At 43.7% G+C, this 19,119-nt stretch overlaps 1 protein-coding gene across 1 annotated transcript; it reads right to left on the bottom strand.

Moving 5' to 3' along the window:
* Positions 1-507: 507 nt before the first annotated feature.
* On the bottom strand, positions 508-18,945 carry jak2a (Janus kinase 2a). Its single transcript, XM_051878731.1, has 24 exons — positions 18,696-18,945; positions 13,945-14,145; positions 11,203-11,326; positions 11,016-11,133; positions 10,594-10,739; positions 10,210-10,501; positions 9,089-9,208; positions 8,852-9,009; positions 8,590-8,701; positions 8,281-8,467; positions 8,086-8,204; positions 7,060-7,194; positions 6,884-6,971; positions 6,682-6,809; positions 6,474-6,612; positions 5,621-5,772; positions 5,395-5,545; positions 5,185-5,318; positions 4,913-5,102; positions 4,703-4,827; positions 4,431-4,603; positions 4,197-4,314; positions 3,083-3,196; positions 508-2,636 (listed from the first exon to the last, which is right to left on the bottom strand). The coding sequence occupies exons 2-24, from the start codon at positions 14,132-14,134 to the stop codon at positions 2,529-2,531; spliced, it is 3,321 nt and encodes a 1,106-aa protein (XP_051734691.1). The 5' UTR covers positions 14,135-14,145; positions 18,696-18,945; the 3' UTR covers positions 508-2,528.
* Positions 18,946-19,119: the final 174 nt, after the last annotated feature.

The raw sequence follows: 19,119 nt of genomic DNA, 5'->3' as shown, positions 1-19,119 counted from the left end.
GCACCGGTGCTGCGCAGAACGATCAAAGTACCGCGAGAGCGATTCAAAAGCATAAGGAGTCGTATCTCTCTAATAGCTCTCGCGGTACTTTGATGTCACACGCCGATCGTTCTGCGCATCGCGAACAAGCCTTGTGACTGCGAAGTGTCACGTGACACGCTTTCCGCGTTTTAAAATAACGGTTTCGTTTTAAACTCGCCTCAGAATGTTTTAAACTTGCGTTTTAAAATTGATCATGAGTCATTTAACTCAGTATAGACAAAGACTATAGAATAACACTCTTAAAGTGACTTTGGTATTTTTGTATGTTCATCTGTTAGTGTAGTCTTGGAATGTTGCTAAAGTCTCGCTAAATTCATATAAACCACGTTATTGTGCACGCGGACGTTCAGTCTAGAGATGGCAGGGATCATATAATGATTTCATTTCTCAAATCAAAAATCCTTAAGCACTGACATTCTACACACACACACACACACACACACACACTGACGACAAATAAAACAGTTATTTGCAAAATGGTTTTATTAACTTGATCTTATATTAAGAAAAGTAGACATCACTTGTGTCTTTGGGACATTTGTTTAACTTCAGTACACCAGTGTACCTCACAAAAATATCACAAATAAATGCAATAATAATTATTATAAAACACAATCATTTAGTGCAATCACACTGATTCAGTAAAAGCTCAATAAAAGCCCATGCAGGAGAAACGAGAGAAAGATCCAGTGTGAGGATTGAGATTAAATGATGAAATGATCTGGAAGGTTTCTGTTGTGCAGCTAAAATCTCTAACCCTAACATTGAAAATGAATATGGGACCACTGAAATAAAATGTTTGTATTTTATATTTACAATAAGCATAATAATTGCAACAAAAAGAAAAAAAAAAATGGAGATAAGGTTAGAAAGCATGAAGCTTGCGGCGTCAGAATGCCAGTATGTCAGTCGCGTCTCTGCTTCCTTCCACTGCAGAAAAATGAAGCCAAAATATTCCAGGACTGGTCATTGTGATAACGTCGTTCGGAGCCTGAGTCTGTGCAGTAGTGGAGCCGTGGTATCGAGGTCCCGCCCACACTCCCGCTTCTGCAGACTCATTCGCAAGCACAGCTGTCAATCATGATGTTGCACCCCATTTTTATAGTGTCAAACAACTAAATGAAACCAAACTTACTGGAAAAACAAACACTTGAACATGCATCTGCATGATAAGAAATACCTAAAATGACTGAAACCATCTTTGGAAAAAAATTATTTTAAGTGTAATTGGATTTTTTTTGGTTTGGCTCGCGTCCCATTTGTGTACATGGAGAGGGCAGGGTTTTTGACCTATACTGCGGCCAACCACCAGGGGGCGACTGAAATGCTTTTGCTTCACTTTTCAGTGAAGGAACTCTTGATAGCAGTGCTTTAGGACACGACGTCTCAGTCTGACGGAAGATAAAAATAAATGTTAATAAAAAAGTTAATAAATGACTTCCAAGTGATTTGTTACAAAAGTGCGCGTCAAATATGCCAAACATGGAAGCTCGAATGTGCGTGTGACACGCTAGAACAGACCTCATTTACACACGCACATTTGAGCTTCTTCTTTTCCTTTTAATGGAGGTTGGCGAACCCTCTTGAAGCTGCACACCGCCCCCTATTGCACGACATCTGCGTGACAGCTGATGTAAAATAAAGGATCGGGTTTAGGATAGCCAATACCGATCAGTTAAAAACATGCTTTATCAGCCCCGATACTGATCCTTGATATCGGCTCGGGACATCCCTAATCAGAAACGAGTACACGGAGAAAAAAAACATTCTAAAAATATGGTGATTATTAGCAGGTGCTGATGTGACGTTTTCACAGGATTTCCATATTTTAGTGATAAACTCACTCAGATTTACACACACTGTCACAGTATTTCGCTCTTCAGGACGTCAAACTGACGCACCACAAACTCTGATCTGAACGTCACACACACAAGCTGTAAATGTACTAATATTACAAATGAATATGAGGCTGCATGCATAATTACTGTACACAAACATGCCCTTTAAAGACACACTGCAGGACATTTCAGTCTAATAGGCTATCTCCCATGAACACTAGCGTCCGCACGCGTCTGGATCGCCATACTGGACACAAACTTCTGCCTCTAAAACAGCAGAAGTGTTTCTGATCTTCTAGAGAAAGTTCAGTTCATCCAGGGATTTTCAAACTGGAATTCATGAAAAAATGGAGAGAAAACAACAACATACAAATACTTACAAACTGAATTGAAAATAAAGTTAAAAAGAATTATTTAATAACATGGTTTGCGTCTTTATAATGTGTTGTACTCCCGCTGAATGAATGGTCATTAGAAATGAACATAAACACCTGCAAGAAAGTTTGAAAACCCCTGATAGTGAAAGAACATGCAGCATCCCAGAATTCCAGAGGAAAAACAAGAAACACTGAAGGAAGGCCACACGATACTGAAGGCCACAGACACAGAACAGCTCTGTGGTTCAAGCGTTAGATGTTCTCCTGCTCGTCAGACGCACCTGCTGTCCTGGATGGCGTTGACTCTCTGAGCGAGACCTTTGAACGTGGGCCGATCGCTCGGTTCTGCCGCCCAACACTCCTTCATCAATGAGTGAATCTGCAAAAGAGACGTGCGTCAAGTATCTCTGCTCTGGGCCGGTTGGTTACACTCCTAAAAATAAACGTTCCTAAGGGGGGGGGTTATGCAGTGATGCCTTAGAACAGGGGTGTCCAAACTCTGCAACCCTGATGAAACTCACCTGCCTGTAATCTTGAAGACCTTGATTAGCTGGTTCAGGTGTGTTTGATTAGGGTTGGAGCTAAACTCTACAGGGACAGCGGCCCTTCAGGACCGAGTTTGCCCATGCCTGCCTTAGAAGAACCATATTTTGTTCCCCAAAGAACCTTTCAGTTCACTTTTATGTAAAGAACTTGATCATCTAAAGAGCCCTCCAGGAACTGAGATCACTGCTCTAGCGCAATGGAAAGGTTCTGTGGAAGTTAAAGGTTCTTCATCGAGGCTTTATTTGTAAGAGTGTTCGATTGAGGTTCTGGTGGCTTTACCTCAGCAGGACACCCATCCGGAGGTGGCAGACGGTAGTTCCGCTTGAGCAGATCGATCAGGTGATAAACGATCATCTGACCCTGTTTGTCCTCACCCATCTGCTCCATAAACACCTGAAACAGAAACACCACGACACGTCACTATTATGCTAGGCTTTGTTTCCAGTCCAGTCAGCTTCATTCTGCAACTCTTTATAGAGTCCAGATCGTTTCAAAGCAGCTTCACAGTAATAAATCAATGATGAAACTTCATCAAATATGAGTCAAACTCAAATTCAGCAGTAAAGAAGCTTAACAGAAGACAATAGAGTCATTATTCAGATCAATTCAGTTCAGGTTTTGTCATCTGATTGAGTGTCAGTGCAGTTAGATCAATAATAGCACTGAATATTAAGTGTTTTTCACACTGTATTATTATGACTACCGTATGTGTCGTTGTGTCTTGTATAGTATAGACCCTGTTAATGTGACCGCTGGTGATTTACTTTGATTGTCCCTAAAATATACCTGTCTTCTGGTAACTTTCACATCATAGCCGCTTTTCCACCGAAATTACCTGGAACAATTTGTCCCAGGAACTTTTTTTCCCCCAGACCTGTTGCTGTCTGCGTTTCCATCGCAATCTAAAGTACCGTGAAGTTTAAGTCCGGTGATGGTGAATTGCGCGCGACTTTACAGTTCCCGCTAGATTTTGTTCTCTGCATATAAGCTTAATAAAGCCTGAACCTCGTCGTCAGTCCATCGGTCATATTTTTTAAACTCCATTGTTGGTTCGAATAGCAAACAACTCTTACTGCACGCACCGCAACAAGCTTTAAAAAATGGTGGTTGAAATAAAATGCTACGTGAACTCCACCAATCAGCATGTTCAGTGCCCAATTCCCACCCCCGAAAGTTCCTGAACTTTGAAAAAGTACTACCTTGTGAGCAGGGACTTTCTGAGGGGGAATTTTTTTACACAGAACTTCATTTAGACCCTAGTATCTGTGGTCGAAACACACTGAGTACCACCCTAAAGTCCCTAGCTCCTGGGGAAAATTCCTGCAATGGAAACGCGGCTTATGAGATGATCACAAACAAATAAGCATCAAGACTGAAGATCCTCGTCACTTACAGCTGGAGGGCTGCAGCTTTTGTCACTGTATGTAAAGAGTTCATAGAGAACGACTCCAAAACTCCAGACGTCTGACGCCACGCTGAACTTGCTCTCGGTCAAAGACTCCGGGGCATACCTTCATCAAACACATCATCATCAGACACATCATCAACACAAAAGACACCAATAATGCTGAATCAAATTCAGAAATCAACATCTGATGACGAATGAATCTTTTGTGAATCTGCTCACCAGAATATGGGGCTTTCGCCTGGCTCACGGACCGTGTAATACTCCTTATCCTGAGGAAGGACTTTAGTCAGGCCAAAGTCTCCGATCTTGACGTGAAACTCACTCTCCACCAGAATGTTTCGCGTAGCCAGGTCTCGATGGACGTAGCGCTTCGATGCGAGGTAGTCCATCCCCTAAACAAACACACGGACGGACACACGTCACGCTCACAGATGTTCTTAATAAATCTTTAACGTGTGTGTGTGTGTGTGTGTGAGTGTGTGAAACCTTACCTTGCAGATCTGAGACGCGTACAGCAGGAGCTTCATGTGGTTGAAACGCTCTTTGTTTTTCAAAAGATAATCTCTCAAACTACCAAACGGCAGATACTCCATGACCAGCCGCAAGTTCTTACGACCTGCAGACAGACAGACAGAGAGGGAATCAAGAGAGAGACGTGCGTCGCCGCTTCAGGACCAGCATGCTCTAGTCCAGGCACTCACCTGCGCTGTAACACACTCCCTTGTATCTGACGATGTTCTCGTGCTGCAGTGATCGCAGGATCTCGATTTCTCGCTCGAAGTCACGCAGGTGCTCAGCCGTGCTGTGCTGCAGCTTCTTGACGGCGACGACCTCGCCCGTGTTGTCCTGCAGCGGGTCGTAGCGGCACTTCTCCACGCTGCCAAAGTTCCCCTGCAGACGGACAGACAGGCGGGAGTAACGGGGGCTGAAACAGTAAAGGTGAGTGATGATGATGATGATGATGATGGCTCACCTTCCCCAGCAGCTGGAGGAAGATCAGGTGTCTGGCCTCAAACTGAGTGGGATCCTGATTCTCAAAGGCTCCAGCGAAACCTAAAGGCCGATTCCTGCTGGGAAGCGTCTCGCTCTCCACCAACAGCTCATAGTCTGAGGAACACAGAAGACAGAGGTATGATGGACTGCACTAGCGTCTCATGCTGTGGCGCATGTGACTAGCGCTCACCTGGGGTGAAGAGGCTGTTGAGGTCTCGGATGACAGCTCTGAACGAGGGTCGGTGCAGCGGCTCGTAGTCCATGCAGCTGTTGATCACACTGGCCAGTTCAGTCCATTTAGGAGCTGGAAGCTGGTGCTTGTCCTCATAAAACAGCAGCTTCTGCAGGACACACAAGAGCATTAACTCCAGTCAACAACACGCGGCACACAGAGACGCTTCGGCTGTCTGCTTCACCTTGCAGGCGTCGTAGGCGGCGAGCGGATGTTCTCCGCCGCAGTAGATCTCCCACAGTGTGGTGCCGAAACTCCACTTATCCGCTGCCAAACTCAAGTCCTTGCCGTCCTTCACACACTCTGGAGGAACCCACGGGATACGGTCCAGCAGAACTGCGGACAGAACATTGTCAGGTGTGAGTTAAATGAACAAACGTCACGTGTTTATAGATGTATTTTGGACGGCGCTCGGTTTCAGTTCGAAAACGTATGAGCCTTCGAGTTTCCCAAGACTGGTGAAGCCTTTTTTCCATCGGGCCAAGCTGTTTGTTTAACCGTTCCATTCCGTGCCGAGCCGGCCAGTACGGATATGGTTTCGTTTTTACTGTGGTGCTGCTCTTTGCAAAGTAATACAAATGAGTCAGTTGTTGCCTTGGTAATGCAAGAGTTTACATACGATACGAGATGTAAATAGCGACGGCGCTATGAAGGATGACAGGATATTTCTTTTAACTGTATTACTCATTTGTGTTCACATCATTCAAATAGCGTGTTTAGCAAGCTATGGAGAAACTGGCAGCCAGGTAACACATAAGTGATCGATCCTGAGTGGAAATATCACTACCATGATCACTGCACGCATTCTAGCAGCACGGTAGTCTGTGTATGCAGGGAAATGTCTCATACCGCTTCGTTCGAAGTGTGGTCCCGAAAAATCTTCGTTTGAAGGGCTATCTGGCCCTTCCCCTTACCCCTACCACTCCAGCCAAAAGAGAATCGAGACACCCCTACCCCTTCACGTGAACGCGCAAAACGAAGTGGTGGGGAAAGGGGTAGAAATGGGATTGAGCCTAACTAACACAAACTTTACTCACATTCTCTGGGCTGGACGGTGATGCTGATCCCCGGGTCGCTGAGTTTAATGAACGGAGGCGTTCCCGTCTTTCGGTCTTCCTCTCGGGTCACCAGAACGTTCCTGGCGCAGACGTTTCCATGGATCAGGTTCTTCTCCTCCTACGGATCAGAAGCACATGTTGATGTCTGGTTGGTTAGGGTTAGGGTTGCAGTGATTCCGACTCTTACCAGGTGGTGCAGCGCCCAGGCCAGCTGCTTCACCACCTCCAGCTTCCAGGTGATGTTGATGGTGTTGCGGTTGCGCTTCAGGTAAGTGTCCAGAGAGCCGAAGCGCACATATTCCTGCACCATGATGTCTGGAAGACACACACACACGCTTACAGACCTCATAAAACAACTGTGTGTGTGTTTGTGTGTGTGAGATACTCACGCTCTTCTGCACACACACACACGCCGTAGTTCAGCAGCAAGTGTTTGTGGGATAGCTGGCTCATCATGCTCGCCGACTCAAAGAACGACTGCCACAGAGAGGGAAAACAGTCACGTCCCATACGGATCAAACTCATCAAAACAGGGACAAAGACCCTTCGGTTTTTCCCACAATACCTCTGTGTAGTTGCGGTGGCTCTTATCCAGAACCTTCAGCACTACGTCCATCTTGTGGATCTCGCCATAATCACCGAGCTCTCGCCGGACGCCGCGGAAGACCTGCGTGAACATTCCCTGACCCAAACTCTCTCTCTGAACGTATGAAAGTCAAGAAAATACAGTAACGTCATCACACTGAATCCCACCTAACAAAAATATGTTCTGAGAACGTTTTGCTAACATTCCCATTAAGTTATGAAAAACGTTATTTCTGAATGTTCTCTATAACAAGTAGTAACATTTAAAAAATGTTAGATGAACTTCCAACTAACACCGTGTCTACACCAGATGTGACTGTCGTTGCGTCGTGTCTAAAAGCTACTGTATCTACACTGAACGCGACAAACCGACCGTTGCAAAGCACTTGGACTACGTCAGAAATAGTCCTTAGTCTTAGAAATAGTCGTTTACTGTCGGGAATTATGCATCGCGCCGCATTCAGTGTAGACAATATCACTGATTAGAATGGGTTTAATTGTCTTTTGACACGCCGCACGCGTCTGGTGTAGATCCGGTGTAAAACATTTCAGAAAAACGTTCCATGATTGATGTATAAATAATGCTTTTGTGCTAACATTTTGAGAACATTATTAAAGACCAGATAACTTTAAACAAATGTTCTATTAACATTACTGGAAGAACGTTCTGAGAATGTTAGCTGAGAAACAGAGAAAGGTACGATGAGAACACAAAGTGATCTGCGTGCTTACTGAGAAAGAGAAAGTCAGTGATACCAGACGTTTGATTGCAATGTGTGCATTAGGGATGTGCAATTAATCAGATTTCCATTTTTGATTCCAATGATTATGAAGACACAATAATCGAGATTAAACTAGTATTGTGCCGCATTCTATTCCATTCCTTTACTTTCATAAAATGCAGTCTACAGTGAAACGTGCTTTAATTGTGATTCTGATTTTTGTTATGATCATCAACCCGAGTGTGTGTGTGTGTGTGTGTGTGTGTGTGTGTGTTCAGACTCACAGTCTCCAGATCTTCCTTATGGATCTTGTGGAAGATCATCTGGTTGACGTGTTTGAACTCAGAAGGTGAGAGATGCGCGTCAGAGGTCTGGTTCCTGCACACCAGCAGATTGGATTTATCTAGAGTTGGACACAAACACAGTCGTCACTTCAAGCTCAGACTACAGTCAGGCGTCTGCGGCGCGGCGTCTCTCACCTTTGCTTCGCGGCGGACAGCAGCGGCTCAGCTGGAACACGTGTCTGTCAGAGCGCAGCGCCTCCTTCTGGTAGCGCTGCAGTAATTCACTCAGACTGGCAAAACTGCATTTGGCTCCGTTCAGCACAAACTCGCCAGAATGAGAGCGAACGACCAGACAGTGTTTGAACTCCAGCTGACCCTCGTACTGCAAACACACACACAGAAGAGCAATGAGACACAGACTGTTTAGTGTGTAGATAAACTGCTCTGGATTTATCCAGACTCAAGCCTTAAACCATGATAGGATCCACATAAACAAACACTCACCTCCACGACAAAGGACAGGAAGTACCTGTCGTAATCTTTAGGGCTGCACCTCAGGATATAAACGCCCCGCTGGTTTTCACATCGTCGCAAGCGGCTAATGGCAAACTCCGTCCTAAGTGAAGAAAACAACTCATTTCCAAAGGCTACATGTGTGTATATATATACATATATGGCCATAAAATGTTTTATTTTTTCCCAAATTCAGTTTTTAAAATAATAGGGCCCTATATACATGTGTGTGAGTGTGTGAATCTGAACTCACGACACGGGCCCGTGGCAGTTGATCTGAATGGCCTCCAGCAGTCTAGGGGGCGCCACCTCCTTACACAGGTAATGATGCGTGTCTGTAGTGAGTCTGTAGTAGCCGTCGATCAAAGACACGAAGGACAGCGCCTCGCTCAGAGAATGAAACTCCAGCTCCTGTGGAGAGACACAGACAGACGCTCCAGACACCGGCTGATGTGAGGACGGACCATAATGCTGTGTGAGTGTACCTTACCAGCGTCTGACTGTCCTGTCTGTTTATTGAGACGATTCGGTTCTCGACCGATCCGTCTTTAGTCCCCTGCTTTATACTGATGTCGATGACGTCAGAGAAATCGCAGTAAACCTGCAGATCCTGAACAGGGAGAGACAGACACAGTTCAGGTCTTCTCAATCGTAAAGTGAAGCGCTTCGCCTTCAGCGTGTGAAATTTCGCAATTTTCGATTCCAATACCAACACAAAAACTACTAGCCTAGCTAATTATTAACTAATTATCAAACATTAACGAATTATCAAACATTATTAAAGTCAAGTAAACAGTCAGTAATAAAATAAGAACAAATAACTGTCATGAGTAAGAGATTGAGTAGACTAACACCGTCTAGAGCGAATGTGAGCACCTCGCTTATAATAAACCCATCCAACGTATCTGCACCACAACTGTTTGAGTCTGTCTACACTGAACACAAAGCAAACATTATAAACTGGTATTTTTGTCTTTCTCAACGGGTGCATGATGATGCTGTGTGGTGTTGAAGCATCCATTGTAGCTCGTAGCATCACAAAGCCTTGTTCGCTTTGACGTGTTCATGACCTGTTTAATCGATGAAGGTCTAAATGTTGCAAAATTTGGCTTGCACTTTTGTAACCGAAGCTGAATGTCTTTTCCAATGTAACATGTCAGTCATAGCCACGCCCCAATCTCTCAGCCTGTTACAACAGCCACGCCCCAAACTCTCCACCTGCTACAGTAGCCACGCCCCAAACTCTCTACATGGTACACTAGCCACACCCCAAACTCCCCACCTGCTACGTAGCCAAACCCCAAACTCTTGCCATAGGTTGATCTGAAAGTGATTGACGGATCTGAGCGGAAGCTCTCAATGTTTCGATGGTGTCTGGGAGGCTCAATATGTACACTTCTGGGGGAGATAAACCTATGAATGGTATACTAATAGTAGTCAATGAACAATAAACTAACCCTAACTCAAAACCCCAATTGCTCCGCGGGCGCCACAGCAAAAATGGCTGCTCCATGCTGTAATCCCATAATTTAGATATTTGAATAAAGGTGTCTGCAAAATATGTCACAAGCCCAGCCAAACTCAAACCTGCTCACAAACACATGTCCGTACCTCTTGGTCTCTCGCCTCTTTTCCTCGAGACCACCGGATCCCGTGGTTTCCGCCGACGACGATGGTGACGTTCCCTGTGGACGGCTCATTGACGTGAAATCGTTCAGTGTAGAAGGCCGACTGCAGCGTCTCCAGACTGACCACGTATTTGAGCTTCAGGTCTCGTGGCGTGGCTTTACACGCACCGAACTGATGAATGAACTTCCTGAAGCGGAAGCGGATCCGCTTCCGGGTCACAAAGTGCTGATTCTGAATGTGCGCTCGCATGTTCTTCGGGAGGAACGACTTGTAACTGCAAATAAACCAAGAGGACAGCAGCGTTTAGTTTAGTCCATCAGACTCTACAAGGAAGTGGCAGGTCAAAGGTCATGATTGAGCTCTCACCTGTTGTGGTTGTAGATGTCAACAGGTGACTTGGCTTTTTCTTTGGCCAAACGCATCATATCAAGAACAGCCAATCCCAAACACTCTTCCTGAAACTCCAGGCTGATGGGAACGCTGACCGCACCACTCAGAAAATCTGACCTCCACTGAGAGACGGACAGACAGGATGAGACCGTTTACAGATGGAAATTTACACATGGCACAACAAATTACGTGTGGCGATAAGAAGTGTTGCTTCTCGTGAGAAAAACAGTAAAACAGCATTCGACATGTACATCAATATATGATTTTATATCATACATTATATTATTATAACAATAATTAATGTTGTTTTGTCTAATTAACTGAATGACTAAGACTGACTAATTTAAGACACGTTATCGGTTGTGAAATCAGTGTCGGTGGATCTGGATTCTCCTCACCTGTGCAAACAGGTAGGCCGTTGTGATGTCATCCAGCACAGGTGCCTCTGAACTCTTGGTGACCCCGTATCTGCGGGCAGAGTTTGAGCCGCTGCCGTACCAGCCTGGAAAATAAAACCTGCAGACGGAGAGGATTAAGATGGAGCTGATGAACGCAGGCTGCACCACTGCTGAAGCTGATCCTCACCTGATCCTGAACAGCAGCGTCTCATTGGCCGAGGGCTCCATCTTGAAGATGTGATTGGGCGGAAGCCACACACGGTCTCGCTCTCTCATGAGTCCAAACAGACTGCAGTACGTGGGACTGACACCTGCCACACATTCACATCAAACATCACCTGAGTGACCTCTGACCTGTCAACACACTCACTGTGTTTGTGATGAGGACAGACGGGTGGAGCCGCAACATTAAAGAGGGAAGTGAATGAAAAGAGGAAGTAGTTCAGGGTGTGTCATTCACACACTTACTTAAACCCTGAAGACTTAGATGGGTAAACAGGAAGTGGTAAAAGTGGGAACAGGAAGTTTACCAGCCTACATTAACACTCTAGCCACATTCTTGCAGTAACATGCACCCCTCAGAACACGCTAACATGTTACTGTCATGATGTAATTTCAGTTATCACGCACTGATAATATTCTTGATGCGCGTGCATGTGAAGCGTTTGCAGTTTAAAGGGGTCATGAACTGTGCTGTTTTATTGTTTTATAATGTTTCCTGTGGTGCACTTATAATGTTAGTATGCTTTTTACATCAAAAATTGTCATAATTTAGAAATAAGAGGCATTTTTCCTACCTTGATTTTAGCCTCTGATTTGAACGCTCTGTTTTAAGGGGCGTGTCTCTGTGAGACTTCAGTGTAAACGCCCACTGCTGTGATTGGCTGACATCTTTGCATATGAAATAGCTAAGTATTACTCTCTCAAACTTTTAGCACATTTTTACTATTACAGCTCTCCAGGTTAACTAATCGTGAAAAGTGTTGCATTATATTTAGATCGTGGCATGAAAGGTTGCAGGGTTGAACATTGTAGTCGATCACAGACATGTTGTTGAGCTCATGAAAGCAGTGATCTCGTCATTGAACTCAATTTCTGCACACTAACGAATGCTTTCATCTTAACTAACAGTGCAAAAGCGACATAACTAAGGGATCCTTTGAATAAAACGGGAGTTTTGGTGCGAGTCCAGAACTCAGTCACTGATAAACTCGCTCTGTTTGATTGACAGCTCCAGCGATTGTAAAGGGAGCGTTCTTTGATCTCTTTCTATATATAATTTAATCACTGTTTAAATAAGATTATTTTCATCCTACTAAGAGAAACAAGGTGAAGTTGAGCGTTTAGTCACTGGTTTGATTTACTGACACACAGACAAAGATCATGTGACTGTACATGAATCATTAATATCAGATCAGGCATTAGAATGAACACAGTTACTCACATGTTGTTGCATTACTGTCGAGTTCATATCGTAAAAGTCTGTTTGCAAAGCCTGCGCCGAAATGGGATTGATTTACCAAAGAATCCACAGTGAAATGTACCGAATACAAATAAATAAAGCTCAACTGAGACATTCACATTGTTGAAAATAAATAACCATATTCCTGCATTAGGATCCTTTGAAAGGTGATGTTATTTTAGTCCTGTATCGCTCTTCTCTCCTCCTCATCTCACTAACACACCAGTGGGCGGGGCTAACGCAATGATGAAGTAGGCGTTGATTTCTTCTGCGGAGGCGGAGTTTCACCTATCTGTGACAGGATCAGTCGTTCTCTGGGTCTGGTGTCAATAAAAGCTTTTATTGGAGTAACAAGGTAATTTTCAGTTCTGAAACTTACAGGATATTCTTATAGTACGATGACCTCTTATATATCAGAAGCTCAAGGAAAAGTTGATTTCTCAATTCATGACCCCTTTAATGAAGATTCGCTCTGTTAGCATGAGCTGCTATTCTCAATGAATACTCACATTATAAGAATATAACAGTAGCACTAGCTGTGTTTCCATCCATTGCAAATTTAACTTCTGCACAAAACTGGAATATGGCTTAAAACATTTGTGAATAAAGCAGCGTTTCATCCCATGCATTCAAGAGAACAAAATCAACACTTCCTGGGAAAATGGCACAAAATATCAGTAATAAAAATGTAAGTCATCAGAAATGAGTTGGTCTCAAAGCGTCAGACGAAACACAATAAACGCTGTCATGTGATCTTGTGTTCGGATGCTGGTGTTTGGGAACACAATCGTGTGAGACGCTTCTGGAGGGAATTAAACCAAATCATTCTGATGACAGATTTTGATTCAGGCGTTTCAGAACCACCAAACCAACATTTGAGATGCTGCGATGTGATTGGTCCGCTGGTTAGTGCAGTTATCCAATCACAGCCTCTGCTGAGGCAAAGTCACATGAGTTTCTTGTTGAAATCCAGTCATTTCAATAGGAATCTACACGATCGGGCAAAAGGTTTCTCTCACACAGGTTCAAGTTGTTTGTGCAAATTCACCGTGTTCACCAACAAAAAGATGCTTGGTTTGAAGTGACTTCATACATCGCTGCACCACTGACTTAACCTTTTACCCGTGAAATTTGGCTCATGTGATCAGACCTTAACCCTAATAACATCTGTTAACCGCTTGAGAGGAGACGCCTCGCTCTGAATTACAACTGAAACACTCAGAGCGGCTTTCATGTCTGTCGGCCGCAAGAATGCGAGCTGCTCGCCAAACCGTTTCTGCACATGCAAAATACCAGCAGTTATACATGATTAACTTTATTATATTTTAATGAGGAAATGAAGTGCAATCGCACACACACACACACACACAGTTGTTCTGGATGAGTAACTACACACACAAAGTACTGATGCAGATCAGTATGAATCTCAGTTATGAATCTTGTCATAATCGCGCAGCCGTCACTCACCGCACTCCTTGGCTGCATTTATGCAGATCTCTTCTGCCACGTATTCTCCGGGCGGATACGACAGCGCACTCGGTTCGTCTCTGCAGCAGTACAGATGAACCTGCAGGGCGGCGCTACTGGCCTGTTTCTCTGACTGGGCGTTGCCGTTCACATGTGACGTCTCCATGGTAACAAGCGTTGTCAAAGCCATCCAAGTTTCACCTGGAGAGAAACAGGCACAGTGTTTACTTTAAAACACACGTTTTCTGGGGAAAACAGCATTCAAGTTCAAAAGCGAAATTAAAAAGTTGAAACAAATTTGAAAAGCAAAACTCAGCAAACAATAACCACATCCTTTATCTTTAACAGTAATATACTAAAATGACCCTGTCATCAAACATGCTGTCCTTTCAAACCCACATGACTTTCTTTCATCTTTGGAACTGGAGCAGACGTTTATCAGATTGTTTACCGGGGCTGAAAACAACAACAACAACAACATAAAAGAGTTTTTTTAACAGTGTCAACCTGGTGAAATATGAGTAAAGTTGTTGTGTTTTAAATATAAATGCAAGTTTAAGGGAATAATTATCCATGAATAATGATCTTCAGAAGACGTTGAGTAAAGCACACAGTCATAGTGACGTCTGAAGGTGTTTTGGAGCTCGATGCCCCTGATCTCTATCTGTCTTCATTGTGTGATAAAGAGCTGCGAACATCCTGCTGAACTCTGACCTGAGCGCTGCACAGAGGGGCGTACTCCAGTGACAACTGCTGCTGGATGTTCTGCTCTCATTATACACACTCACGTGCACAAAACTCACACAACACTCACAAACACACACACTTGCACAACACTCACACAACAGACACACACAACAAACACACACACACTTGCACAACACTCACACAACAGACACACACAACAAACACACACACGCTTGCACAACACACACTTGCACAACACTCACACAACACACAAAACACACTCACAAACACACACAACACACACTTGCACAACACACACACTTACACAACACAACACACATTCACACTGTACGGCTAAAAACCATATGTAAGAAAAAGGTAAATTGCACCAGATCAGTGTGAGATGAAGGTGTCGGTGTGTCGTGTTACAGTACTGTAGAACTTGTCATCAGCTGCTCTGTAAGGTCGTGACCCTTCTGACGGTCAGTGAAGCTTTACAACGACTGTAACGAGACTTCAGGGAGTGTCACAGACACGGAGCGATTGGATCATGAGAACAACACGGACCGAGTCTGATCTGGATGCAGGAGCATTAATGGAGGCTGCTGACGTTTGTCTTTCAGTGATTTCAGAGGCCGTTTCCACCTGGTATTAAGATGTTTTGGTCGATCGGATCACAAGTGGACGACACTAAATCCAGGTGTAAACGGGGTGTAAAACGTTTTGAACTTGTCCACTTTCAACCACTTCCAGAGGTAGTCGAAAACGCATTCGACCGGATTGCTTTCATAGTGTAGACGCTCATGTGGTCGAGTGTGTTCAAACAGCCTCTAAAAGACCCACCCGCTTAACATTATGGGAAGCGCTCTAGCCAGACGGGATTTAAAGTTGTTCACTGAAGACCCAAGTTTGGTTTGAAGATGAAAAACGTACCAAGCTCAATGTTCTCTCACTATTCCTGATTTCTAACAGACTATCAGTGGCTGTCAGAGCAGAAATGAAAGCTGATTCTCTCCGTATGTTTTTCCGTCGTCTCCAGTCGCGTTCATATGTAAATTGTGCGAGCTTATTTTGTCCATTATATCGAAAGATTTGAAAAAACACACACATTTACCCACCCATGGACCCTCCCCTCGAAGAGATCAGGACAGGAGTGGTTAAAAGTGGACAAAAGAGACGGATTAAAACACCAGGTGTAAACGGGAATGTGTCTCCCTCGTCTACTTGTGATCCGATCGACCAAAACTCATCTTAATACCAGCTGTAAACAGGGCCAGAGAGAGAGAGAACGACACAGATCAGTAGTCTGCTATATTAACTGACCCATAAACCCTCCTGTTAACCCTCGCCAGACTCTTATACGGGTGAAAAGAAGAAGAGACCACATGTGAAGTGACCAATAAGAGTTTGCTCTGCAGCTGCGGCTCAAGCGGAGTATGTGGAACCGTATTTAAAAACACTGACGACGGCGTGAATTACCGTCAGGCTGCTGTGGAGAATCTGAACACGCAGAAACAGGAACTGAAACATCAGAGCGTGTGCATATTATTAGAGTTAGCGTGATTTAATCGTGTGATTGACAATCACTGCTCTCTTGGGTTTTTCCTTGTAGGACAGAAGTTAATGACGTTTCCATGAAAGCTGCTGTTAAACTGACTGAAACTATTTAAAGTTATTTCATCAGGAGAGACTCCTAAAGGCCCGTTAGTTTAAAAAATATATGAAGAGAAGATATAGTTTTAAAAATCCTTCTAAATGTGAAAGAAAATCAGAGTCCACAGCACAGCTATAATGATAACACACAGAGGAACAATATCACTTTCAGAATGATTTTTTTGTCCAGCTGATGAAGGATAAAAACACTGACAGCCAATCAGAATCCATCCTGCTTTAAAGAGCCACAAGCATTTAAAGAGACAGACCACAAAACTGCAGTGCGCTAATAATAAACCAGCTAATTTAGTTATGGTTATCATTCTTGGTGTGAATGGGCCTTAACAGTTTTCCTTACAATTAACCCCCTCAAAAATAAACATCTTGTTGAAAACAAACTCGAGGGTTTAATTCAGTCTTTCACACACACAGTTCACTCTAATCTAGTTCTTCTGTTGTTTAGGAATGATGGCGTCTGTCCTTTCTGATCGCTCAGTAGACGTCACTCTGATGTGTGAATGTAGACGCTCATGCGGCGTGACATCAGAAAGTCGTTTATTTGACCTGATTCATCAATGCATATTTTCTAAAGACAGAAGAGATGCGATGGTGTTGCACAAAAAATACACGAGACCAGATTTTTCCACATGATCTGAAATGAGACACTTCCAAATGTGGCTCCAATTCTGATCACTTCGAAAACACTTCTTTTCCACATTTTTTTGTCATTAATATCCACCGTAATGCAATATTTGTGCGCATCTAAATAAAGTAATCTTGGAGTTATGTGTGTCACGCAGCTGTAGATACAATCTGAGTGAGGAAGGACGAGATATAAATGAGAGACAAAAGTGCCTCAAAAGCGCCGTATTAATGCCCACCGTTCAATTAATACGGGTGTAAGAGCCTGCTCTACTGGAACCAGATATTTCACATGGACTTTAATGCTTTCCTGATCTTTTCATTTGCTTGCAGTCCTGTTCACAACAACATGACAAACGGTCAGAAAACACGCGCAGCTGAAGCGAGTGTCCGTCTGTTATCAGGCCGAGGCAGCGCTGTTATCTGCTGTTTTCTCACAGCTGCTCGCAGAGATACCAGAGAATAACCGTACTGAGATGTTACTGATGGAAGCTCGTTTCTGCCACAGAATAAAAAATTAAGAAGCTAATTGTGACTTTCTATCTCACAATTATGACATTATCCCCTGGTTTCACAGACAAGGCTTAAGCTAGTCCTAGACTGAAATGCATGTTTGAGCTGTTTTAACTGAAAGCAACTTGTACTGACATATCTTAAAATATGTCAGTGTCACTGTTTTGTCTCAAGATGTACACCAGTAAAAGCTACTTAAATGCCCTTATTGAACTAAGACCTAATCCTGGCTTAGGCTAAGTCCTGTCTGTGAAACCGGGCCTTTATCTCATAATTATGAATTTTTATCTCACAATTGTGAGATAAAAACTTTTTTATATTTTATTCCATGGTGGAATCAAGCTTCTATAGTTCCTGCACTGCAAATCCACCCAAACTGAGAGCTTTTACATTTTACAGTTAAAGCACAGTCTCATTTTTTGGATGTAAATTAATGCATTTGTGTTATTAGAATGTAATTTGCAGTTACATCAAAAAAGTAATGTGATTACCTAATTCACATTACCAGTGGCGTGCACAAACCTCCGCGAGGGCAGGGGTGCAATCGCGTTCCGGGGGGGAGGGGAATAGGAACGCGGGGGCACCACGATGCGACCGCAAAGGGCACTATCACTTTAGCGATCAAAGGGGCAGGGGCTCAATGCTCGTTACATTAGAAAAGTAACGTAATTAGGTAATTCACGTTACTTGTAATGCGTTACTTTACTCATTGCTGCAGTCAAAGACCCTTGAGGAAACTCTCAGCAGCCCATAATAATCACGGCAACAGCAGTGTCCTTCAGTCTACAGCATATCATAAAGCTCATCCCAAAACATCTGTTTGTGACAGTAAATCTCACTGATTCAGTCACACTCACACAGAGTTTAGTTCAGTTCGGCGAACTGTGAGAATCTTCTGTCACTTTCATAAAAGCTGTCAAACTCAAACCACAGCGATGTGTGAAGCTGCAAACATTCAGTGGTCAGAGCAGGTCTGAACAAGACAAACAGAGTTAAACGGGCCTCATGTGTGTCATAAACAGAGCGGGATGAGGGGAAATCCTCCGGATTCATAGCGAAACAGAAACAGGATTTTCCAGTAAGTGGATCTTAAAGGACACGCGCGCGCACACAAACAACAACAAAACAGCAAAAATCAAACCCTAAAGAATCCAAACAACCTTCTGAAGCTTCAGTCGCCTCAACGACTGCTTGATCGGTTATAAATATATCCGTGAAGATAAACGTGTTTGTGTTTATTTACTAAAGTTACTTACTCCGCTGATTCTGTTGTCATGGAGACTCGAGCCGAGCCGAACCGAACCGCATCACCGGATCGAACTGAACCCGAGACCGTCTGTCCCGTTACCAGCTGTCAAACTCACATATTCGCGCCTACGGAGCGCGTTAGAAGCTGTAAAGGAGCCGAACCTCATTCACGGATCGGGATCCAGAGAGACACTCATCGCACGAACTTCAACTCCGATCACTCGTTCCGCCGCCGCGAGCGCGCACGCACAGAAGCAGCTGCGTCGGTGGGCGGAGTTTCTACGTCAACGTCATCGCGGTTGAAACGGACATTGAAGTTGTAAAATAAAAAATATTCAGGTTTTTATTTACAATATAAATAGTATTTTATCAGTTTATTTTTTATTGATAATTTTTTTTTTTTTTTGCTTATTTATCCATGTATTATTATGT

This window comes from Ctenopharyngodon idella, chromosome 21 (assembly GCF_019924925.1).
Source record: "Ctenopharyngodon idella isolate HZGC_01 chromosome 21, HZGC01, whole genome shotgun sequence".
NCBI classification, from domain to species: Eukaryota; Metazoa; Chordata; class Actinopteri; order Cypriniformes; family Xenocyprididae; genus Ctenopharyngodon; species Ctenopharyngodon idella.
Note: the sequence above shows the minus strand (reverse complement) of the source record. Positions and strands in the feature narration are given on the sequence as shown.

What these genes read in the sequence shown, in the direction of transcription:
- jak2a (XM_051878731.1), bottom strand. Translation starts at nt 14,134, where the DNA reads ATGGCTTTGACAACGCTTGTTACCATGGAGACGTCACATGTGAACGGC. An exon ending in GGGAGTGTGTTACAGCGCAG is followed by an intron (nt 4,828 to 4,912) that starts GTGAGTGCCTGG and finishes GTCTGTCTGCAG; the next exon opens with GTCGTAAGAACTTGCGGCTG. An exon ending in ACGCGTCTCAGATCTGCAAG is followed by an intron (nt 4,604 to 4,702) that starts GTAAGGTTTCAC and finishes GTGTTTGTTTAG; the next exon opens with GGGATGGACTACCTCGCATC.